Genomic DNA, 25,443 nt, shown 5'->3' with positions numbered 1-25,443 from the left:
GCAGGCCACCCTTTCCCCGTCCCATGAGCCCACGGAGGCGGATTCGGGGGAATCCAACTCCAGTCTTTAGGGCTCGAGATGTCGTGTGTGCGTTCGGCACGCTCGTCTCACGAGAGACCGCAATGAGAGGAGCCCAGCCCTTCCCTCTCGAGACGTGGCTGGTGTTAACATCAGCGTCGGCCATCACGTTGCCGGGTCGTCAATGTAATGCTAACGCTTTCTCGTGACCCAGCACTAAACGTCCAGGGGAACGCCGCGTAGTTTTAGTCGGTAAGAGTCCGACATACCCTTTCTGTTCCCCCGAGCAGAAGAGCATCCTTGAGGATTTCTTCGCGTTAAAAAAAAGGAGGCTCTTCTGCATTATCAGGGTTGAAGAGTTGAAGTTCGAATTTTCAATTGTATATCTCTGCTTATCAACCTTATTGAATATTCGTAAGCTCCAAATGCCTAACTTGTATGGTTGAGGCAGGAGGCACCTCTGAATTATCAGGGTTGAAGAGATGAAGGTCGAATTTTCCATCATATCATATTAATCTAGATACTCAATGTTTATTTTAAGTTTCATTTTATTTGGGTGGCCAGGAGGTAAGATAGCATAAAATATGTAACAAACAGGGGTAGTGATGATGAGTTCCACCTCGTATCTCACAGTTCTAATCATCAGACCATACACATGTCAAGGTAGTAAAGTACCGCAATGAAACACCCTTTCATATTAAAAAAAAAGAAAATTGAAATTGGTTAAGAAATACTCGAGTTATTCAAGTTTAAAAGAAATCAGGTTTTCCACTCTTCGACAGCCTTCAGGAATGCATTCTCTGAGCGGCCAGACTATATATATTAAAAAATAAATCGTTCGGGAGTACATCGTTGAAAAATAAAACGCGGGAGAAAGTTAAAATACAATTTATTGAAAGAAACGTAAACAAGGATAATACTTGAGAAGCAACTTAAAACGCGCGGCTCGGCTGCCCGTCGCCGCTGGAATCTATTAACACTCTGCTTCAATCTACGCTTACAGTATGACGAGGCGGCCCGCACGCGCTGAATGTTACGTACTTATACTAATTTAAATGTCTTTTATTGGTACCAATAACTAAGGCAACGCACTTTATTTCACACGGGACAACTCAACTTCTCTAGTTGTTATAACGTATTCCTCGAGAATTACATTTTCAGCTTAGTGTAAAGAGCTAACCCGTATGAAATAAAGGTCTTAAAATAAGGAATTATTAAAATTATTAATTACTTTAAACTAAACGATTAGCCGGACCCCATCGAATATACCGGAAACCGCCTAATTATATATTAAACACATGGAAACATAGTAGTACTATAGCAGTAATACACTACGAGTATTTGAGACACAAGAATAGCTCGCTTTTTATTGAATACGAAAAGTTAAGGTCGAACTAATAATTCAACATGATGAACGTATATTATGTGTCCGGCGACAGCAGCGGTGGGGCCCGGCCGCTCTGCTGCGTGCAGCTTTACAGTAGTACATCTTAACTATGATCTATGTAAGGAGCCTGTAAATAACAACAGCGTCCAACGATATAGTAAAGCGCAGAGCGTATCATTAAAATGTATAAAAGTCCAAAGATGCTACTGGCAGACTATTGAATGTTGGATTGAAAGATCTCAAGAGCCGCATTTAAATAAATAGGAATGTCGGTGAAAATCCGTGTTCGTTTTACGATACAGCGTTTCCGCTCCAACCCGGTCACCGCTGACCACTTGTGACTTCAGTAAAAAAATACATGACGTCGGTTAACGACACGAATCAATAAATATACATCGAATATAGCTCTCTCAATACTGCGTCGTCTCGGCGGTTTCACCCGCTAAACCGCTCCGAAGGTGCGGCCGACGGTCACAAATATAAATATTACAATAATATAAAAATTTTAAATTTAAAAATGCGTGTAAAGGCATCGAGCTGCGGTCACGCTGCGACGCGACCGCGAATAATTTTGAGGTAGGTACAATTCATCACTTATCAATTCGTATAATACGGATTGCTCATTTCACTAAACGTTACACAATTATCACTATGCTAGGGGCGGCACCGCGCGCCCGCGCCGCTCACTCCGCGCCGTTCTCCAGTACCTCCTGCGAAAGAATTTGATTTGATTTGAAAGAGTTAAGGTTTCAGTTACTTTTTTTATAATATAGAAGCAGCAAACGAGCATACAGTCTGTCTCATGGTTAGTGGTTACAGTATCTGTAATCAATCTCGGATAAGATAGGAGTCCTACTCGAAGTCGGTCACAGATGTGTTACCATCCCTGAGCTCCAAGTTGGAACATTACGGATAGTTGTTTCCCTTTCCGCAACCTTCGAATGGACGCGGCGTCGATGAGTTTGACGGAGTAGAGGCACAAGGTACATCGAATATCATAAATTAATTTATGTGTATGTTTAATTAATATTATTTTAATTAATGGAAATATAGTATTTTTAATTAATGTAAAATATTTTATTTTAATTAGTTTTATACTTGGTAATTTACAATGATTTATTTAAACATGTTAAATTATGAATTAAATGCAGTGATAGTCTAGTGGTTAAGAAACGCGGCCTCTCGATCGAGGGGTCCGAGGTTCCAATCTCAGGCACGCACCTCTGATTTTTTTATCACTTATAATATTTTAATTATCACTTGCTAAAACGGTGAAGGAAAACATCGTGACGAAACTTGCATACCTGGGACGGTATGCGAAGTCCAACACGCACTCGGCCAGCGCGGTGCTCCACGGCCCAATCCTTCTCATTTTGAGAGGAGACTCGTGCCCAGCAATGGAACAGTAACGGGTCGATGACGTATATATCACTCTAGATAGAGAACTTCCAAAAATATACGTACGTCCCGGTGGTCCGGCGCGCGGTGGTCGAGCGCGACGTGTGCGAGCGCGGGCGGCGCCCAGAGCGCGGTCCAGCAGCCGTCGGGGTCGGCGAGGCACTCGACGCAGGACAGGAACTCCTTGCCGGAGAAGCCGCCGGCGGCGTACAGCGTGTCGGCGAGCGCGGCCAGGCCGGGCGCGGCGCGCGGGCGGCGCAGCGCGGGCAGCGGCCGCCACGCCGCGTCGCCGGCGCCGAGCCAGGCCGCCGCGCGCAGCGACGCCGCGCCGCCCGAGCCGCCCGCCGACACCAGCCGCGCGCGCCACACCGCGCCGCCCACCGAGCGCCGCGCCGTCGGCAGCGCCGGGCCCGCCGTCCACGTCTGCGCGCGCACACGCGACATCGTCATATCGATGTTTAAAGGCCCGGCCGAGCGAGTAAACGTATTCTAACGCCGCGTCCGGCGTAATTTACGCCGCGTCCTAGCGTCGCATTGTGTTGAGTTAGTAGAGAGCGGTCACACCGAGCGCGGACGCGTCCCGCTTACGGCGTTATAGCGCAATGCCAAGCGTTCCTGTCGCCTGTGTTGTAATTTTTTACAGATTTGCGTCCTAGCGCCAAACACAATTTTGAAAAATATTTATATTTACTACTGTATAATAGTAGATATAAATATAAATGATAATATGTATAAAACGATATTAAAATAAAATTTGAAAATATTATTTTTGTTTTCTCTTTGGTCATAATAACCAAGCACACAAACTTAATAATTCTTTCACGTCTAAATCATTCAATAACTGAATAGTAAATCTATTATCCAAAAACTACCAAAAATATGTGATACCAATGTGAGGACTTTGAAATTAGTACGTCGTTTAACGTCGCGTAAATGTAGTCTGTGTGGCGTCCAGGAACGCAGCGTAAATTACGCCTAACGCGGCGCTAAAGTACGCGTTCTGTTTGACCAAGCCTTAAATGTTGGTAAAAATTACTTTCACTATTTGCCTCTAATGTACCAAAAGAAGTATAATTTAATAATCTTAAAAAAATGTTTATATGTTCTTATGCAACAGTTCCGATCTAGAGACGATTCATTTCACACTATATGGGGGCAAACAGCGAGCAGTGTAGTTACCGCTTGCGCGTCGCCCAGCGGCAGCATCTCGGTGCTGGCGAGGCAGTTCCAGCCGTCCGTGCCGCCCAGCACCCACAGCGCGCCCTCCCACACCACCGCCGCGCTCTGGGACCGTCCTACCGTATACGCGTACAATATTACGATTACATTATTACGATGTTATTAAATGACATCGAATTTGACAATAACATGTAAGTAATTAAAAATATTTTAAGACAGTCTTTTGGACACTAAAATATAAGACAAAATATTAAGAAAAAGGCTGCTTTTACATAACGACTTGCACACAGTGAATTACATAATAGAAAAAGTAAGGTAAAATATGAAGACGGTCGCACCGATGGAGAGCGGCGGCGCGTCGGTCCAGGTGTCGGTGCGCGGCGAGTACTTGTGCACGAGGCGCAGGCTGCGGCCGCCCGCGCAGCCGCCCAGCGCGAACAGCTCGCCGCGCGCCTCGTCCGCCGCCGCCGCCGCGTGCGAGCGCGCCGCCGGCAGCCGCGCGCGCGCCCGCCACGCGCCGCCGCCCGCGCCCGTCTGCACCGCACACCACACACCCACCGTCAGTTCCATCACTTTCATCCGACCCTCCCGCGCTTGACACATTATTTATTTATTTATTAGGTTCACAAATTTAATGTAACACTACAATATACACGAAACACATCCTACATAACAGCTTACACATTGAGAATAAGACAGCAAAAAAAAAAAAAAAAAAAACAGCAATAACCGAATAATAATAAAAATTTAACCAGTTTACAATAACGTCTTTAATTGTGTTTAAAGGAAAGGAACATATGCCATTGTATGACGATAACATTCTGTACAGTGGATGATGTTCTATGTTTGTTCGACAATGTGGTACATAAAAAGTATTCCTATTATTCAAAGTACTACCAGGACGTGGTATATCTCAATATCGATTTTTTTAAGAAGCCCTCATAAAACATCAGACCATGCATAATTTTGAAAAGTAATAAAATATCTGAAATTTTACGATTTCATTTCGATCGATCGTCGCGGAACACACCTCCTCGTAGACGTCGACCGAATCGAGGTCGTTGAGGCCGTCGCTGCCGCCGATGACGTAGACCGCGCCGCCGAGCAGCACGGCCGGGAAGCGGGCGCGCGCGCGCTTCATGTCGGGCAGCGGCGCCCACTCGTTGCTGCGCGGGTCGTACGCCTCCGCGCAGCGCAGCACGCGCGCGCGGTCGTAGCCGCCGCACACCGCCAGCCGCGCGCCCAGCGCCGCCGCGCCCGCCGCGCAGCGCCCCACCGACATGCACGCGATGCGCGCGCCCTGCTCCTCGCCCTCCTCCGCCGCGGCCGCCCGCGCGCCGCCCAGCCGCCCGCCGCGCGGCCCCTCCGCGCTGCCCGCGCGCCACACCACGCGCAGCACGGCCAGCCGCCCGCGCAGCGACACCAGCGCGCGCGTGGCGCCCGCGCCCGCCGCGCCGCCCGCGCTCGCCTCCGCGCGCGCCGCTATCACCGCGCACTCGCCCCCGTTCTGCGGTACCAAATGTGGCGGTTAGACTGACGTCGTTCCCGGCGACGAAACGCGATCTCGCCTCCCGGTTACCTCGTCGTCCTCCGCGGCCAGCGTGTACTCGGGAGTCGCGGGCTGCGCGGGCGCGGCGCGCTGGTCGCGGCGGCGGACCCCGCGCTCGCGCTCCTGCGCCTCGCGTCGGTACTCGCGCAGCTCGGGCGCGTCGCCGCTGGCCGCCGGCAGCTCGCCGCAGTCGCGCAGGGAGCCGCCCGCGTCAACGAACACGAGGTGCGTCCGCGAGCAGAGTTCCTCCAACTGCGCACGAAAGGCGACAAGTCTCAATCGATTCCGGGAGCGAGCCCGGGGAAGCCCCCGCTCGGGAGGCGATGTGTGTTTTGAGCCATAAAAAAGTTATGTTACTTCGTATGTTTTTATTCATAATGGATCTTCTGACACTCGTTAGTCCTAGAAGATCCACTTCGAATAAAATCTTGTATTATGGATTAAAGTGGACAAAAAAGTGCAAAAAGATCCATCAATGGATTTTTACAATGGATCTTAGTGGACATCGCCGCTCGGGAGAGGTCGCTACCTCACCTCGACGTCCGCGGCGTGGCAGTCGCGCAGCCAGGCCAGCGCGGCGTCCGCGACGGCGGCCGGCGCCTCGTCGCCGCCCTCGGCGCTCGTCTCGCGCAGCATCTCGATGTGAACGACCGGCAGCGTGGCGAGCGCGCCCGCCTCGCAGAGCTCGTCGAAGTGGCGCACGATGCGGGCGTCGAGCTCGGCGCGGTGCGGCGGCTGCAGCGCGGGCAGCGCGCGCACGGCGAGGCAGTCGGCGGGCGCGGCGTGGCGCACGAGGCGCTCGGCGAGGTGCGCGCGCGCGGGCTCGAGGCGCAGGCGCGCGGCGGCGCGGTACAGGCGGCGCGCGGCGGGCGGGTCGCGCGCGCGCAGGCGGCCGGTGTACGCGTACTCGAGCAGCTCGCGCACGGAGTCGGCGTCGAGGCCGGGCAGGCGCAGCGCGCGCGGCGCGGAGGCGAGCGCGGCCAGCAGGCGCGGCGAGGCGGCGGCCAGCACGGCGCGGTGCGCGGGCAGCTCCTCGCCGCCGACCGCGAGCACCACGTCGTAGTGCTGGCGCGCCTTGCGCAGCGCGTTGAGTGCGGCGAGCGCGCGCGCCGGCGCCGCGGGGTCGTCCAGCGACAACTCCTCCTCCAGCGCGGTCGCCTCCTCGCCGTCGCTGTCATCCGAGCGCGACGCCGAAGACGCCGTGCCGCCTGCGCAAACCGTACACGATTATATGGCAAGAAATCCATTCGCGAATGATTTTACTATTTTCTAGCATCTCATCCAAATATATATAGGCCAGCGAGACGGTCAATTTGTTGCGGTAGTCAATGCGTACAAGTGTATAATAAATAAAAGTACCTACTACATACATATTGACAATTTAACTAATGCACCGTTAGAATTTCCGCCAATCATTGTTAAATGATTAGTTTACCGCGTAACGTTCAGATTATCCCCGATCATGGTCAACAGACACCTGAATACAGATTCTATGAATACCACGGTTGACGTGGGTTATTTTCTGATTAAAAGAAAATCTAAGCCAATCCAATTAAGCTAAGCCCGATCTCTTATAATCGAGCGCGCGCTCCGACAATAAGCAGATCGCGGGCAGTTCAAGGTGATTTCAACAATTTACGTAAGAATTTGCGAATTTCTGTTTTTACCGGATCTTTTGCATTAGATGGAATGCGCGGGTCACGTAAACGTATAGTTTAAACTGTAAACACGTTTGTTCAGCCTAAAGCAAAAATGATTACGTTGAAACTAAAATAATCTGCAAACGTTAGTAAACGACTCTATTGTAATGTCTACGTTCATTATAAAGCATCATAACAACATGATAGGTCTTGTTGTGATCGCGGAACACCGGCAGCACCCCGAAACTAAACAAAACTTTAATTTCTTTGTTATACTTTTTGCCGTTGTATTGGAGTCAAGGTTGGAATAACATTGTAAGTATTTAATGGACAATTGAAGGTGATTTTGATTTAAAGTTAATACGTAGCTACTACGCTTGTTTCGCCAGCGGATACGAGCATCTCGTTAATGTCCGCGGCTACTGTACGTCTTGTAGCATGTACAACGTGGCGTGTACTTTGCAAATGATATGACGAGACAAATATGACAGGTTTCCGTAATCGCGGAGAACGCCCCGAAGACAAACTGGCGCGATAAATGCAGTACTTAATCTGTGGCTTATTGCGTCGTAATCATATTTAATGCAAGTTATCAGATAGCGCGCGCCGCGTCGCAATCCGGTCTCCGTCACGTTATTATAATACTGCTTAGTACTTAGCGGAAGATACTTCGTGACGTATTTGAAACAAACATTTCCTGGGGGCAACTTCATAACACATAAATTACATATGTTATAATTCATCATCAGTAAGCGCGTTTAGTTTACATTCAACACGAGCTGCGGTCTCAGCCGTCCTACCGAAGGGAAGTATCACCTACTTTAAATCACTCCGTCCTTACAAGTTTCTTAAGTAATCAAACGACTATGAAGACATAATATATTATTGTGTAGTTAAGGTTTAGTGGAGACTGTAATAAATCGTAGCCATATATTGGGCGAGGAAACGTCCACTTCGATTGTTGACATGAATTGGCTCAATTAGCGGCGGCGGCCGGCGCGTTCCTCGACCTCTAGCCATTGTAATTACTGAATGCCCGCATCCTTGAGTACTTCTTCATGGACCGCTTCCTGTACGCGCAATACCTTCACCCCGTGCGAGCCGCCTCCGCTGATGTCAGTACACTCCGGTAGCGAAGTGTTATGCAATAACAAAACAAATACGATAGGTGCGCGGGCGAGACCCGTTTCCACCGAGCACGCAGTACGACGCGACCTTCGTCGCTTTCGAGTCACGTGTCGCCTCCACGCCGCAGTTCCGTTCCGCCTAATTGTGATAAAATAAAACTCGTAAGGATATCACAAGTCATTGTTGGTTGTTGTGAAACCTGTTAGAACTGGAACTACCAATCTTGGACCTACTGAGTAGGTTTCCACTGTAAAAGTACTGATTACAACTAGATAAAAGCAGTACCGCCTCCATCTTGCAATGTGATTAGTATTTAATAACATGAGTACACTGACTGTACTACTCTTGATCTCCAGGTGCAGATGTCTAACAGTATAAGGGATTTCAGGGGCTTACAAATGCCTATATGATTGTAAACAAGTCTGAGAAAGCTGGAATTTGGCTATAGTAAACCTTCTTGATGACGAAATCAAATGATGCATGCATTAAGAATTTTTAAAATGGCCACTGAATCCAAGTTTTACTACAGTAAAGTTCTATTTATTTTTTTGACTAACTATATTGTTTTCCTAGTTGGGCTTTTGTTCATAAGACTCATGTCATCGCATCATTCATCATTGTTGTTTATATGAACAATTGTACATAAATATAACATCTTTTGAAGCAAAGGAGCGGTGTCTGATGGCTGCCATGCAATTGACTGACAGTAAACAATGCACACATGACTTGTGAACAAACAGTAATTGTGTCAGAGTGATGGCTGGCAACATCCTGTCCCCGCGAGCTCGGAGAACAATGCTGCTCACTGTCACCAACACAAGTGCAAATTATAAAATCACTATTTACCTTTTTCACTTTTACCAAAAACGACCATCACTTTAGACACTGTTCAATGACAAATGAAACTTGTAGCACTCAATGTTTTTACTCTTATCTGTAAATGATTACTTAATTCAATATTATTGAGTATTTTTTATTATCTCTGCTCACCTAGATAGTTCCTACTGATATAATTGATAAATTTAAAACATCTTGTTTTCTAATAAACAATATTAGAACATGTTTGTTTGACCATTCAGGTTAAATTAATGAGAGGTCAATGTATGTTTAAAATTATAAAAAAAAAACTAGTATTAATTAGGGAGACACAAGCAATCGAGAAGAAGAAGTCCCAATTGAGTATAACTGGAACTCTGAAAGGATTATCCAAAGTCAATGTCAACTTGCAATTACGTACAACTTCGATGTACATAATTAAATTGCGCGTGTCGATACGTCCGCCTTAACAAACATACAAAGTTATGTCACGTCGTAAAAACTAGCGGCGCAGCGACCGCCTCGAGCGCGGCCTCGAGCGCTGGTCACCGCCGGCGGCCGAGAGCCCGCGGGGCCTGCGCGCCGGACACGCCGCGGGCTCGAACGACGAGGTCGGAGAGGTGGAGACTCACCGTCGCCGTTCCTGTAGTCGTCTTGTGGCTTCATGTTCCCGGCGCGCAGTGTCTCGCTCGCGGCGGACGGTAGCTCGTGCAGGGCGATGTCGCAGCGCAGTCCCGCTGCGCGATGTGGAGCCGCACAGCGCGCTACCAAACTGTGATCATTCCGCGGTGTCGGCGTACCTCCGGGTGCTGCGACTATGGAGCGGTGACCACACCACACCACTATCCGCGTGCACCGACACACTTGTTTTGAACTTTTGACACTGACATTCTTGACGTTTCTAGATTTCTCACAGTTCTATCGTACTCTTTCGTTAACGTGCTATACGATAGAGATGCGAGATATAGCATGGCATCGCAACAAACAAAATTGACAGTTGTTGTTTTGAAATGTTTTGAGCAAATAGACTTCTTGTCTTTTGGCCATCATAAAAACAAATATAATTTATGGAGTTATATGTGAGCCAAAGACTATAATAAATGTTAGCTTGCGCCCTTCTTCCCGATTGTCCGAGTTTTATATTGAATTTGATTATGGATTACGATATATTTTTTTATCCGAAATTATTATCGATATCCGAAAACCGGTTTCGGATATCGATAATAATTGATTGATTGATTTGATCCTGTTACGAATTTCCATAATATTACTCGTTTTATTATCCATGCTTGCTTTCATTTATTGTTAATCAAACTATATTTTTTAATAAAATAAGAATACAATGATTGACAAAAATTAAAGTTACTGTTCTAAAAGCATGGGAGCTTTGTATAACGACGGTTTTATGATTTTGATGAGGACAATGGGCCAAAATTATTAAAACCGTGTATTGTCATCGGTCTTTGATAATCGTTCAAAATTTAGCATTAATCTAACCGTTCAAAGTTGGTAAATATAGAGTTTCAAAATTTCGTTACATACGTAAGTGTGGTGTTCCACTTTTCAAATATTCAATTTCAATGTCCAATATTTTAACAAAATTTGACAGACATATTAATACTGTTTGAGAGAAAAATTGATTTCGTTTCCTGCAGTGTTTTTTGCTATGTTAAAACAAAGTGATAATAAAGAATAAAACAAATATGTGCATGTTCTCTATTTGAGAGATTGAGAAAATGAATGAGCAACTGTTTTTGGAAATTGTTTTTGGCCTGGAAACGAGTTCTCTATCTGGAAAATCTTCGATCAAATATCGGTGTTGCTAGTAAATTGTATGTATTTAATTTATTTGATCAAAGGACAACGAAAGATCATTGGACAAAGATATTTGATGAATGGAATATCATTATAGGGATGAAATAAAATTGTGATTAAAAGGATTTTATTTTAATGAAAATATATGATAATTCATCACTTTATATGCCATATGTTTTGTTAGTTACTTATTATAGGAGGGAAATTACTTAAATAAATTACGGTAAGTCAATCTAGAGCGTTTAATAAACATGAGTAAGAATATATAAAAATGTATCATTTGTACGTTGAACATTTATTCTAGTGAAGCAGTCGGGCGCGTGGTCAGGCGAGGTCGGCCTGCGTCTCGAGCAGCAGCTTGGCGAGCGCGTGCCTCGCGCCCAGGTCCAGCTCGGCGAAGCCCCGCGCGCGCTGGCGCTGCAGGCAGGCGGCGGCGGCGGGGGCGGCGGGGCAGGGGGCGGGGCGCGGTGCCACGAGCGCGGCGGGGTCGGGCGCGCGCAGGGCCCGCAGCGGCGCGGCGGCCAGCACGCGCGCCGCCGCCGCGTCCGCCGCACCGCCCGACAACCTCCACGACTCCAGAGCTGCACCACACGGTTGCGATTACTCCTCAACAAAATTAACATTAAACATTGTAATCTTACATGAGTAATATAAATAAATTTATCACTCCTAAAAAGAAAGTGTGACCAGTTTTATGAATTGAAATTGTTGCGTAATTTAAGTGTTGCCACGTCTCCGTCCAGTAATGTCTCTAAAATGTTTTAATTACTTATGTAATTATTACGTAAATTATGTAGTAGTATTAGTTATTTACCCGTACATTTTCTCTAACAAGGTTTTTGTCAAGAATTCAAAGAATAAATGATAAAATCATCCTTTTGTGGCTTCACTCAATTACAAGGAATTTAAGTATCATTCTATTTTACTTACCAAAGATTGAAATAGAGATAATGTTTCTGATGTTGTTAGAGATTTCAATAAAAATACTGCTATAACGTCTAGGTCTTCATAACACAAGCATTATTACGACTAATATTGTTGTTAACAATTTATGACTTAAAAATACACTTAAACTAAAACGTATTGGCAGCCATCTACCGAGAGTCCAGATGTATGTAATGTGAGGTGTGAGTGTGTACAGTCCGCGCGGTACGCACCGGCCTCGTAGTCCGCGCGGTAGAAGGCGAGCACGCGGTGAGTGTGCGCGTTGAAGCGGCCGGTGTGCTGCTGCGGCCGCGAGCCGTCCGCCTCCACGAAGCGCGGGTGCGCGAACTGCGCGTAGCGCGCGAACGGCGCCGGCAGGAACCACTGCTCGCCCGATATCGTGTTCATGCGCACCTGACGTACACAATATACATGTTGTGTTACATAAAATATGTATTACAAAAAACATATGAGAAATTTGATAAATTAAAATCGTACTTATTTAATTTGATAAATTAAATGAATACACAATTACGTATTTAAATAACGATTTATATTGTTGTGCTATTGAGTTAAGGAATTAATTTTATAAAAATATTCCATTCTATTTCTTTCTCTCGCTGATTAAGTTTTTTTGGATGTTTGTTTATTTCAGTATTATTTCATAAATTTTCAATTCAGAACGCTCATAAAAAGTTTTTACTTTAGAAAAAGGTAAGCAGATGTGTACATGCATCCATAGAACGGTAAATATGGTTTTAGGCGGTCTCTCACTCTGTTGAGGAAGTCCTCGTTAAACTCGAGGTCGGGCTCGGCGAGCAGCACGAGCGCGTCCCGTGGCGCGCGCGGCAGGCCGGCCGCCAGCGCCGCCGCGCGCGCCGCGTCACCGCCCGCGTCACCCGCCGCGTCACCCGCACCGACCGAAGTCTCCACCACGTCTATCCGCGCGCCACGGTGCCGCTCCAGCAACGCGCGGACTGCCTCACGCACCTCCGTAGCGCCGCTCTCCATCTCTGCGCTTGTCACGTTGCCGCTCGACACTAGCACCTGCACCAAGAACGAGGAATGTCGGTTAAAGTGATATATTGGACCTCATCATCATCGTCATCAAAATCATTAACGTCCCACTGCTGGGCACGGGTCTTCTCTCACAATGAGAAGAATTAGGCCATAGTCTACCGTGGTGGCCAAGTGCGTATTGGTAAACTTCACATAACTTTGAGATTTTTTTTTTATCAGTCTTATTCAGTTTACTATTTTAAATTTTTTATCAGTTAATTAATCTCTCAGGTATGCGCAGGTTTCCTCACGACGTTTATCTTCACCGTTTAGCAAGTGATAATTAATTTCTAATACGCATATAACTCTTGGAAAATCAGAGGTGCCAGCGTGCCTGGGATTTGAACCTCGGACCCCTCGATCGAGAAGGCCGAGTTTCTTAACAATTAGGCTATCACTGCTTTTATATTGAACCTATGAAATTAAAATTAAAATTGCACGTGTTTGTTTACGTCTTGTATCTTTTTGTGTTAATATTTAGTATACTATTGGATAGCTTCTATCGCGGGCCTTGAGCGTGGAGACCGAATCCAGGAATTCCGTAACGAAAAAAACCTAATACCCCCCCACTCCGACCGGCACAGCGGTGATACTTTTTAGTAGCGATCTGTGCGCCTTGGGGCGCACACGCCAGTTGACGGGTTAATGACTTTTTGAAATATCACGCTTGCAATTTGCATAAGTTGATAAAAATGCTATGCAATAGCTTTACCGCGGCAGTCTCCGAGTGCCACACGTATTTTTATTAATATGGGGAAACAACGTATGCCGGGTCAGCTAGTAAAAAAATAAAATTCTGTCACTTACGATAACGAGCGCGGTGTTGGTGTCGCGCTGCAGGCAGACGGTCTCGTATCGCTTGAGGAAGGCGAGCGCGTGCGGCGCGGGGGCGGGGGCGGCGGCGGGCAGCGGCAGCAGCACGTGCACGCGCGCGCTCTCGGTGACGTAGCGCGCGGGCGCGAGGCGCGCGGCGCCCAGCACGCGCGCCGCGTCCACGCCGCGCAGCGCCGCGCCGCCCGCGCCGCCCGCGCGCGTCAGCCGCAGCAGCAGGCGGTAGCGCAGCGCGTGCGGCGGCTGCCAGCACCACGCGCCCTCCACCAGCGCCGCGTCCACCGCGTCCCACCGCCGCCGCGCCCACGCTGACGCCTCCTCCACTACCATCTACAGAACCCCCACATTCATATCGTTACGATTTTTCGGATCTACAATAAGTATTACTTAAAGGTGATAGAACCCATTGTGGTTCAACTCCGGCGGCACCATCGCCACACCTATTTCTGCCTATTAATAGTAGTGTCGAGCGCTGCTTTGTTCTAGTTGATAGGGTGGTTCTAGGGTGTGATAAGAGAGACATACTTTTCCGAGGCGTTCCAGCTTTGTCCTCAGAAGTAGCAGCACATCTGCGGTCTTGATTGCATATATCCATGGGCGGCAGTAACTAAAGTCAGGTAGACTGCATGTTCGTCTACTACTCCTATATTATAAAAAAAAGTACATCGCGCTAAAAAAAATGAAAACATTATTACTCGTAATTCATATTTTTTCTAGAGTCTAACATCCATCGGTAATTCTATAGCTACAAAATGAATAGTGTACTTACATCGACAGCTTGCTTCATAGCGCCGGTGAGCGGCGCGACGCTGTGGTGGTCGTCCGGCAGGAAAGCGTGCGTCACGTTGAACGACGTCCAACGCAAGTGATCAAATCTAAACAAAATATCACATTATTTTAATTTACATTTACTTTTAAAGTTAGAAAAAAAATGTAGTATAAGTTAAAATCGTTCCCGAGAAATAAATTTCATATTTCAATTTATTTATTATGTACATAATTTCCTGCGGTATTTGATTTTTTTTATTACTACCGCGGGGCACGCGGTTTCATCCGCGTTAGAAAGAAATAGGAACACAGCTAGTTCTAAAATATAAGTATCCTAAGTTACTCCTTATTACATCAGCTACTTGCCAATAAAAGTCCTGTCAAAATCGGTCCAGCCATTTCAGAGATGAGCCAAACACAAAGACAGATAAAAACTGTAAAAATGTTATGTTGGTGTATGTACCGTATGTATCTTCATATGCATATTATTATATAAAAGCGGTTATTTCAATATTAAAAACAGACACTCCAATTTTATATATATGTATAGATTTAAATTGATACAACAAAATAGTGTTCTATGTCGCCAGTTAAATTTTATTTGAATTTGTTTGCATTCTGGACAACAGAAATGGATAATATTATTAACACATGCGCAATATAGCAACACAGCGGAGGGTGTGTGGTACCGGTTGGCGGGCAGCGGCGGCGCCAGGCCGGGGTCTGCGCGCAGGCCGGCGGGCCAGCTGGCGTTGCGCGCGCCGCGCGGGTGCCGCCGCGCCGCCGCCGCGCCGCCCGCCGCCGCGCCGCGCGCCGCCGCCCGCCCGCGCTCCAGCTGCACCTGCACACACACGAGAGATGAACCTCGAGCCCGCTCCGCATTCTCGCGACAACGCGAGAAAAGCACGAGAAACGTGAATGTGGAGCCGATACGAATCGGATTTTTCTCGAGAGAATGTGGAGCGGGCTTTACACACATATGCAAATCTTAACTCCGATCACTCTCGAGTCACGAGGGGCTTCAGAGAGGCATTGAGCCACTGAACTCGAGTTAGTGGCGTGCGCAGAATACGAATTAAAGATAGAAAGTAATTCGTGCTTGGTTATTTAAAATATGAAAGTGCGCTACTAAATTGAGTAAATGACAAGCATGAATGAATGATAGAAAAACCTGTGCATGGCGCTGATTTTCATTTTGCCCCCTGCATTGTTTTATGTATATATATATATATATATACATCCCCCTATTTTGCAAATTACTCAACACTTCTAAATTATCTTTAATAGGCTAGAGTTGCTTACCCTGGACACGTAAGCGTGCAGTTGATAGAAGTGTTCGGGCTCGAGCAGCGGGTGCGCGGTGACGGCGTCGGCCAGCGCCGGCAGCAGCTCGCCCAGCGCGCCGCCCGCACCGCCCTCTAGCTTCGCAGATATGTAGCTCTCGCCCTGCCGCAAATACGAGTAACTTAACTTAATTTGTGCCTATCTGGGTGTGTACGTGTGAGTGATATACATGTAAAGAAAAAGTTTATTTTAATTTACTTTTTTGTTTATGTATTATTTCATTATTGTCTATTTATTTTTGACGTTCAATTCAATGTCACATAAATTAAAATATAAAAATATTTTCGTGGAAAACACTAAAATGTTCTTTGTCTATGGAGCACAAAAATGTACTATTTCTATGGAGACGAGTAAATAAATCTTGGAAGTTAGTCAGTCTCCGTGGATGCAGTCAAGTAGCCTAAGTAGTCGTTCAATTAACAGCCTGGGCCCTTTGCTAAACAGTGACTTGGGTGTTTTCAGGGCCCGTTGCCATCGCACTGCACGCACCGCCCCTGTGCATTTGTGTATGTGAACTGGCGTGTGAATGTGTGTACACGTGTGCAAGTGATATACTTATGTGTATGTATACCTGCAGCGCGGGCTGGCGAGTGTGTGTGTGTGTGTGTGTGTGTGTGTGTGTGTGTGTGCGTGTACCTGCAGCGCGGGCTGGCAGGGCAGGTGCGCGGCGTGCAGCACGCAGCGGCCGATGTTCTCGTGGTGGTGCGGCGAGTGTGTGTGAGTGTGTGTGTGTGTGTGTGTGTGTGTGTGTGTGTGTGTGCGTGTACCTGCAGCGCGGGCTGGCAGGGCAGGTGCGCGGCGTGCAGCACGCAGCGGCCGATGTTCTCGTGGTGGTGCGGCGAGTGTGTGTGAGTGTGTGTGTGTGTGTGTGTGTGTGTGTGTGTGTGTGTGTGTGTGTGTGTGTGCGTGTACCTGCAGCGCGGGCTGGCAGGGCAGGTGCGCGGCGTGCAGCACGCAGCGGCCGATGTTCTCGTGGTGGTGCGGCGAGTGTGTGTGAGTGTGTGTGTGTGTGTGTGTGTGTGTGTGTGTGTGTGTGCGTGTACCTGCAGCGCGGGCTGGCAGGGCAGGTGCGCGGCGTGCAGCACGCAGCGGCCGATGTTCTCGTGGTGGTGCGGCGAGTGTGTGTGAGTGTGTGTGTGTGTGTGTGTGTGTGTGTGTGTGTGTGTGTGTGTGTGCGTGTACCTGCAGCGCGGGCTGGCAGGGCAGGTGCGCGGCGTGCAGCACGCAGCGGCCGATGTTCTCGTGGTGGTGCGGCGAGTGTGTGTGAGTGTGTGTGTGTGTGTGTGTGTGTGTGTGTGTGTGTGTGTGTGTGTGTGTGTGCGTGTACCTGCAGCGCGGGCTGGCAGGGCAGGTGCGCGGCGTGCAGCACGCAGCGGCCGATGTTCTCGTGGTGGTGCGGCGAGTGTGTGTGAGTGTGTGTGTGTGTGTGTGTGTGTGCGTGTACCTGCAGCGCGGGCTGGCAGGGCAGGTGCGCGGCGTGCAGCACGCAGCGGCCGATGTTCTCGTGGTGGTGCGGCGAGTGTGTGTGAGTGTGTGTGTGTGTGTGTGTGTGTGTGTGTGTGTGTGCGTGTACCTGCAGCGCGGGCTGGCAGGGCAGGTGCGCGGCGTGCAGCACGCAGCGGCCGATGTTCTCGTGGTGGTGCGGCGAGTGTGTGTGAGTGTGTGTGTGTGTGTGTGTGTGTGTGTGTGTGTGTGCGTGTACCTGCAGCGCGGGCTGGCAGGGCAGGTGCGCGGCGTGCAGCACGCAGCGGCCGATGTTCTCGTGGTGGTGCGGCGAGTGTGTGTGAGTGTGTGTGTGTGTGTGTGTGTGTGTGTGTGTGTGTGTGTGTGTGTGTGCGTGTACCTGCAGCGCGGGCTGGCAGGGCAGGTGCGCGGCGTGCAGCACGCAGCGGCCGATGTTCTCGTGGTGGTGCGGCGAGTACGAGTTGCGCACGCACCAGTCCAGCTCGCCGTGCACCGCGCGCAGCACTGAGTTCGACAGCAGGATGCCTCCATCTGAAATGCCATGTTCATTGTTTACATGCAGAAGATTCACTTGAATTGACATTTACTTTTCTTGTCCAAAATTTTTGACAATTGGTCCATGAACTCATTATACATGTTGACATAAGCCATTTATATATCCAAACGACAACTTAACATTTGGAATCCTAGACTATAACTAGAAAGCAGAAGAAGTTAATATGGATACAATATGTGTACGTACCTAGGGAACAGTAGTGGTTGTCGTCGTCGGTGACGCTGCCCATGTAGACGTCCTGGCTCACGCTGAGCCGCGACACCAGCTCGCTGAGCCGCCGCGCGTTCACGAACGACGTGTCTGACACCAGGAAGAAGAAGTCGTACTCCTGGAATATTCAACACATTTTTACTACAAATGAGTGAATATAATATTTATATAGGGATACTTTGTATGCTATTATGTTTAATTGTGACGGAAAACATTGTGATGTAACCCACATTAAAAATATTCAAAAGTGAATTAAGTCTATCAATCTGGACTAGGGTAGCGTATTTCGCATTCGCGTATTTAGCATATTTCGTTCTGAGAGGAGACCTTTATCCAGCAGTGGAATAATAACAGTTCAATGATTAAATATTCTTTAAAGGTGCTTTTAAGACTCATGCACGTATTTAAGATTTCATTTTTTATTGGTTAGTATCTTTGTAATAAGTGTTAGGCGCTGCGCAAACGGGGACACTTTCTGTTACTGACACAGCACACCATCACAAGCAACCGCGCTCACTGTGTCCCGTGTCGGCAATCGGACACAGTTGCCGATGTCCTGTCACCGACACGGGACACCACTAGAAACCGTAGCTGTAAGAAACCGTAATTGTAAGGAAATTTGTTAATGTTGCTTGTGTCTTCAACTGACGACTTTTAGTTTCCAGTTACCGACACCGAACACTTCTTGATCTTTATGAATATAGTGTTAAGTGGAAGCAACTGGACACACGTATGCGCAGGGAGTTGAATGATTTCATACTGATTCTATAGAAATCAAATATTCATCGGTAGCTTGTGTCTGACACAAGACACAAAAGTGTCCCCGTTTGCGCAGCGCCTTATTGTTAGTAAATGACATCGGTGTGAGTAGGGTGCTAACCTCTAGGTAGTTGTCGGCGAGGTACTTGAGCGCGTGGAAGGGCTTGAGCATCTCGCGCGTGTCGGTGAAGGCGACGACGTTGGTGTGGTGCGCGCGCGCGGCGGGCAGCGCGGCGGCCGCGATGAACAGCCGCAGCGCCGGCGACAGCCGCGCCGTCGCGTTCAGCGCCGCCGCGCGCCCGTCCAGCGCGCCCTCCGAGCTCAGCGCGCCTGCGGAACAAGCGCACCGTCACACCACGCTCACCGTGCCTACTTCAATCTTATTAAACATTTTAACTTTAGTTCAACTTGTGGTGTGGCCCATGTCACCTATCTGTAACCTTGTAAAACGGGGTTCTATCTGCAGCTAATCATTAACGTATTCCCTCCCTTGAAGATTATAATTCTACAACTACTTCAATAACAATTCGAGCAATTAAGATTAAGGAGAAAGCCATTAAGATTAGTGTCACAATGTCTAATATAAAAAAATAGTGATTTAAAAGTACTAGTGACTACAATCCTTTAATTTTGTGTAATTTTTATTTCAATATATCAAACAAACTTCAATTAATATTAGTCAAAATGACTAATATTAATTAAAGTCTTGACTTGTTGTTTGGTGTTTTATAAAATATATTCTAAACTTTTACATGCTATGAACTGAATGGTACATTCAATTTATCAAATGTTTTACATTATCATACAATCTATAACCATTAGTTGTTATCAGATATCTACTAATGTGATAAACATCTTGATTATTTTAATTTAATTTGTAACAATAAAGATGACGCTTGTAATTTATCTTACTTTGATGTTAAATTTTTAGTAATAATATTCAGTACACATTATTCAACAATAATCTTTCAAATATGAACATTATATAATTGTGTTGTGTGTGCTCACCGGCTAACAGGCCGGCGCGCATGCCCAGTTCAGTGGTGTAGTAGCGCGGGCGCTGCACGCTGCGGCCGGCCGCCGGGCCCGCCGCGCCCAGCGGACGCTCCTCACGTGCAGGCTCAAACTCATCCGCGCTGCCCGCTACACTGCTCGATGCACCACCTGCATCATTGTATTGAAATATTACGTATAACCAACACCAGCACATATACTCCTGTTAAAACAATATGTCTCGTGTTGTGTAGTAAGGGTGACTTGCTTGTCTTAAGCTTTCTAACTTAGTATTCTGGGGCAGTAAAACACATGTGACCAACAGCAGGTCCTTTATCTTAATTGATTACAGATTTCCATGAGCAACAGTGGCCACTTATTATTGAGTACACGCTTGTTTGCTACCTACCTATTGTAAAAAACCCTTGATGTCTAAGTAGCATGCATCAACCTATAAAGAAGACTACTGACTGATTAAATATTAAATTTTTAAGAACTTTATTTTTATAGTAGCATATGACATCAATTTATGAATTTTTCCTCTACAACTGAAATAAGAAAACAAGACATTAGGCTTTGCTTTTTGTTGGGGCCACTACTTTGAAGTTGCATGCATAGAAATATTAGGTACAATTATTAAATCAAACTGGAAGCTCAAACAGTAGAATAGCGAAGAATCTAACAACAACTAAGTGAAGTGTAATCCTTTGTAGTTAACAAGTTTTAAAGCAGATGAATTAATACGAGTAAATAACCTGCAAGGGAGGATTCACAGGCGGCGATCTGGTCGTCGAGCGGCACGGCGGCGAGCGCCAGCCACAGCCCCAGCGCCAGCCCCACCAGGAAGTACGAGTTGTGCTTCACCTGCGACACCAGCAGTCGCGACAACATCTTCACCGCGTTCTCTCAACTCTCGTAGTCGTGCACCAACCTCGTCACAGTGCAACGACCCACGCGCGTGTCTACGTCAATGATTACTGATTGCTGGTTCAGCGATTTTCATACATCAGTTTTTTTATCACATTACAGTTACAGCTAATAATCAATTGAAATCGAGGTCACAAACTTCAACGCAATACGCGGTGACAGTAAGTCACACAATAGTGACAGTGACACAGATGGATACAGACTAGATAGATGTCATAAATATAACAAGTGGATGCTAACTTTTGTGTCCGTGAAACTAGCACAGCAATTGCCAGCAGAGCACTAAAAAATGAGAGTTCTATTCGCATGCACATGAGTTCTATAGTTCCTGATAGTTTTCAGGAATAGTTCTGGCGATTTCACGGAGATAAAGCAGAATGAAATAATGCTCTGCTAACTTCACACAGCACAGCATTTTCTAGAAAATTGAAAAAAAAGGTATTGATTAGTGTAATTAGCTAATATCTGGAGTTCCTAATAGTTTTCAGTGATAGTTCTCGCGAAATAAACTTAAAAAATAATTTATTGATAAAATAAACTGACAACAATTTCAAATGTGCAAAAAGGTTATTTAAAAGCGGAAACTCGACGATTTTGCAAAGCCTAGTAATAAAATGATACATTTATATAGTAACTGTCCCAGGAACTCACACTAAAGTGCCAGCACAGCATACTAGAATAGTACAAATCGGAAAGATTTTCGACAAAACTTTTTTAATATTATTTTCACGTAACCAGGGGGAAGGAACTCATCGGTTTTACATAGGCTAGTAATATGGCTACAATATAAAAATATAACCAATCCCAGAACTCACACTAAAGTGCCAGCAGAGCATACTAGAACAGCAAAAATCGGATGGATTTTCGACAAATATTTTATTTAAATTATTTCCACGTAACCAGATGGCGGGAACTCAACGGTTTTATATACACTAGTAACAAAGCTACAATTTAAAAATATAACCAATCCCAGAACTCACACTGAAGTGCCAGCAGAGCATACTAGAATATTAAAAATCGGATGGATGTTCGACAAATATTTTATTTAAATTATTTCCACGTAACCAGATGGCGGGAACTCATCGGTTTTATATAGACTAGTAACATAGCTACAATTTAAATATATAACCAATCCCAGAACTTACACTAAAGTGCCAGCAGAGCATGCTAGAATAACAAAAATCGGATGGATTTTCGACAAATATTTTATTTAAATTATTTCCACGTAACCAGATGGCGGGAACTCATCGGTTTTATATAGACTAGTAACATAGCTACAATTAAAATATATAACCAATCCCAGAACTAACACTAAAATGCCAGCAGAGCATACTAGAATAGAAAAAATCGGATGGATTTTCGACAAAAATATATTTTCAACCATGTGCACGTAACCAGATGGCGGGAACTCATCGGTTTTATATAGACTAATAACAAAGCTACAATTTAAACATATAACCAATCCCAGAACTAACACTAAAGTGCCAGCAGAGCATACTAGAATATTAAAAATCGGATGGATTTTCGACAAATATTTTATTTAAATTATTTCCACGTAACCAGATGGCGGAAACTCACCGGTTTTATATAGACTAGTAACATAAATACAATTTAAATATATAACCAATCCCAGAACTCACACTAAAGTGCCAGCAGAGCATGCTATAATAACAAAAATCGGATGGATTTTCGACAAATATTTTATTTAAATTATTTCCACGTAACCAGATGGCGGGAACTCATCGGTTTTATATAGACTAGTAACATAGCTACAATTTAAAAATATAACCAATCCCAGAACTCACACAAAAGTGCCAGCAGAGCATACTAGAATATTAAAAATCGGATGAATTATAAACAAAAATTTTATTTAAATTATTTCCACGTAACCAGATGGCGGGAACTCATCGGTTTTATATAGACTAGTAACATAGCTACAATTTAAAAATACAACCAATCCCAGAACTAACACTAAAATGCCAGCAGAGCATACTAGAAAAGCAAAAATCGGATGGATTTTCGACAAATATTTTTTTTCAACCATGTGCACGTAACCAGATGGCGGGAACTCATCGGTTTTATATAGACTAGTAACAAAGCTTCAATTTAAATATATAACCAATCCCAGAACTCACACAAAAGTGCCAGCAGAGCATGCTAGAATAACAAAAATCGGATGGATTTTCGACAAATATTTTATTTAAATTATTTCCACGTAACCAGATGGCGGGAACTCACCGGTTTTATATAGACTAGTAACATAAATACAATTTAAATATATAACCAATCCCAGAACTCACACTATAGTGCCAGCAGAGCATGCTAGAATAACAAAAATCGGATGGATTTTCGACAAATATTTTATTTAAATTATTTCCACGTAACCAGATGGCGGGAACTCATCGGTTTTATATAGACTAGTAACATAGCTACAATTTAAATATATAACCAATCCCAGAACTCACACTAAAGTGCCAGCAGAGCATGCTAGAATAACAAAAATCGGATGGATTTTCGACAAATATTTTATTTAAATTATTTCCACGTAACCAGATGGCGGGAACTCATCGGTTTTATATAGACTAGTAACATAGCTACAATTTAAATATATAACCAATCCCAGAACTCACACTAAAGTGCCAGCAGAGCATGCTAGAATAACAAAAATCGGATGGATTTTCGACAAATATTTTATTTAAATTATTTCCACGTAACCAGATGGCGGGAACTCATCGGTTTTACATAGACTAGTAACATAGCTACAATTCAAAAATATAACCAATCCCAGAACTCACACTAAAGTGCCAGCAGAGCATACTAGAATATTAAAAATCGGATGGATTTTCGACAAATATTTTTTTTTCAACCATGTGCACGTAACCAGATGGCGGAAACTCATCGGTTTTATATAGACTAGTAACAAAGCTACAATTTAAAAATATAACCAATCCCAGAACTAACACTAAAGTGCCAGCAGAGCATACTAGAATAGCAAAAATCGGATGGATTTTCGACAAATATTTTATTTAAATTAATTCCACGTAACCAGATGGCGGGAACTCATCGGTTTTATATAGACTAGTAAAATAGCTACAATATAAATATATAACCAATCCCAGAACTCACACTATAGTGCCAGCAGAGCATGCTAGAATAACAAAAATCGGATGGATTTTCGATAAATATTTTATTTAAATTATTTCCACGTAACCAGATGGCGGAAACTCATCGGTTTTATATAGACTAGTAACATAGCTACAATTTAAATATATAACCAATCCCAGAACTCACACTAAAGTGCCAGCAGAGCATGCTAGAATAACAAAAATCGGATGGATTTTCGACAAATATTTTATTTAAATTATTTCCACGTAACCAGATGGCGGGAACTCATCGGTTTTATATAGACTAGTAACATAGCTACAATTAAAATATATAACCAATCCCAGAACTAACACTAAAATGCCAGCAGAGCATACTAGAATGGAAAAAATCGGATGGATTTTCGACAAATATTTTTTTCAACCATGTGCACGTAACCAGATGGCGGAAACTCATCGGTTTTATATAGACTAGTAACGTAGCTACAATTTAAAAATATAACCAATCCCAGAACTAACACTAAAATGCCAGCAGAGCTTACTAGAATAGCAAAAATCGGATGGATTTTCGATAAATATTTTATTTAAATTATTTCCACGTAACCAGATGGCGGAAACTCATCGGTTTTATATAGACTAGTAACATAGCTACAATTAAAATATATAACCAATCCCAGAACTCACACTAAAGTGCCAGCAGAGCATGCTAGAATAACAAAAATCGGATGGATTTTCGACAAATATTTTATTTAAATTATTTCCACGTAACCAGATGGCGGGAACTCATCGGTTTTATATAGACTAGTAACATAGCTACAATATAAATATATAACCAATCCCAGAACTCACACTAAAGTGCCAGCAGAGCATGCTAGAATAACAAAAATCGGATGGATTTTCGACAAATATTTTTTTTCAACCATGTGCACGTAACCAGATGGCGGGAACTCATCGGTTTTATATAGACTAGTAACAAAGCTACAATTTAAAAATATAACCAATCCAAGAACTAACACTAAAATGCCAGCAGAGCTTACTAGAATAGCAAAAATCGGATGGATTTTCGAAAAAAATTTTTTTCAACCATGTGCACGTAACCAGATGGCATGAACTCATCGGTTTTCTATAGACTAGTAATATAGCTACAATTTAAAATATAACCAATCCCAGAACTAACACTAAAAAGCCAGCAGAGCTTACTAGAATAGCAAAAATCGGATGGATTTTCGACAAATATTTTATTTAAATTATTTCTACGTAACCAGATCCATCCAATCTAATCCATCCGATTTTTGCTATTCTAGTAAGCTCTGCTGGCATTTTAGTGTTAGTTCTGGGATTGGTTATATTTTTAAATTGTAGCTACGTTACTAGTCTATATAAAACCGATGAGTTTCCGCCATCTGGTTACGTGCACATGGTTGAAAAAACTATTTGTCGAAAATCCATCCGATTTTTTCCATTCTAGTATGCTCTGCTGGCATTTTAGTGTTAGTTCTGGGATTGGTTATATATTTTAATTGTAGCTATGTTACTAGTCTATATAAAACCGATGAGTTCCCGCCATCTGGTTACGT

At 45.0% G+C, this 25,443-nt stretch overlaps 2 protein-coding genes across 2 annotated transcripts; both read right to left on the bottom strand.

Moving 5' to 3' along the window:
* Window positions 1–891: 891 nt before the first annotated feature.
* LOC140756347 (influenza virus NS1A-binding protein homolog B) lies at window positions 892–9,882 on the bottom strand. The gene is made up of 8 exons (XM_073091815.1): window positions 9,748–9,882; window positions 6,066–6,739; window positions 5,562–5,783; window positions 5,013–5,489; window positions 4,321–4,516; window positions 3,983–4,098; window positions 2,870–3,226; window positions 892–2,115 (listed from the first exon to the last, which is right to left on the bottom strand). Exons 1-8 carry the CDS (start codon window positions 9,779–9,781, stop codon window positions 2,089–2,091), a joined length of 2,103 nt encoding a protein of 700 aa, XP_072947916.1. The 5' UTR covers window positions 9,782–9,882; the 3' UTR covers window positions 892–2,088.
* A 1,276-nt stretch (window positions 9,883–11,158) lies between these two features.
* Window positions 11,159–20,947, bottom strand: Chpf (Chondroitin polymerizing factor). Its single transcript, XM_073091814.1, has 12 exons — window positions 20,594–20,947; window positions 19,854–20,009; window positions 18,967–19,175; window positions 18,063–18,204; window positions 17,700–17,851; window positions 15,815–15,958; window positions 15,202–15,353; window positions 14,514–14,619; window positions 13,721–14,074; window positions 12,629–12,901; window positions 12,088–12,268; window positions 11,159–11,511 (listed from the first exon to the last, which is right to left on the bottom strand). The coding sequence occupies exons 1-12, from the start codon at window positions 20,727–20,729 to the stop codon at window positions 11,255–11,257; spliced, it is 2,262 nt and encodes a 753-aa protein (XP_072947915.1). The 5' UTR covers window positions 20,730–20,947; the 3' UTR covers window positions 11,159–11,254.
* Window positions 20,948–25,443: the final 4,496 nt, after the last annotated feature.

This window comes from Epargyreus clarus, unplaced genomic scaffold (assembly GCF_041222505.1).
Source record: "Epargyreus clarus isolate Ecla_fem2 unplaced genomic scaffold, WU_Ecla_fem_2.2 ptg000035l, whole genome shotgun sequence".
NCBI classification, from domain to species: Eukaryota; Metazoa; Arthropoda; class Insecta; order Lepidoptera; family Hesperiidae; genus Epargyreus; species Epargyreus clarus.
The sequence above is the reverse complement of the archived record's forward strand: the minus strand, read 5'-3'. Positions and strand labels throughout refer to the sequence as shown.

Bases quoted from the DNA above. Each gene is read 5' to 3' on its own strand.
- Chpf (XM_073091814.1), bottom strand. From the start codon at position 20,729: ATGTTGTCGCGACTGCTGGTGTCGCAGGTGAAGCACAACTCGTACTTC. The intron at 15,354-15,814 runs GTAAGCAACTCT...GTGTGTGTGCAG, and splicing joins TGCACGCTTACGTGTCCAGG to GTGCAGCTGGAGCGCGGGCG. The intron at 12,269-12,628 runs GTGAGAGACCGC...TGTGTACGTCAG, and splicing joins ACGAGGACTTCCTCAACAGA to GTGCGCATGAACACGATATC.
- LOC140756347 (XM_073091815.1), bottom strand. From the start codon at position 9,781: ATGAAGCCACAAGACGACTACAGGAACGGCGACG. The intron at 4,099-4,320 runs GTGCGACCGTCT...CGTATACGGTAG, and splicing joins CGCGCCGCCGCTCTCCATCG to GACGGTCCCAGAGCGCGGCG. The intron at 2,116-2,869 runs GTACGTATATTT...ATTCTTTCGCAG, and splicing joins GCGCGCCGGACCACCGGGAC to GAGGTACTGGAGAACGGCGC.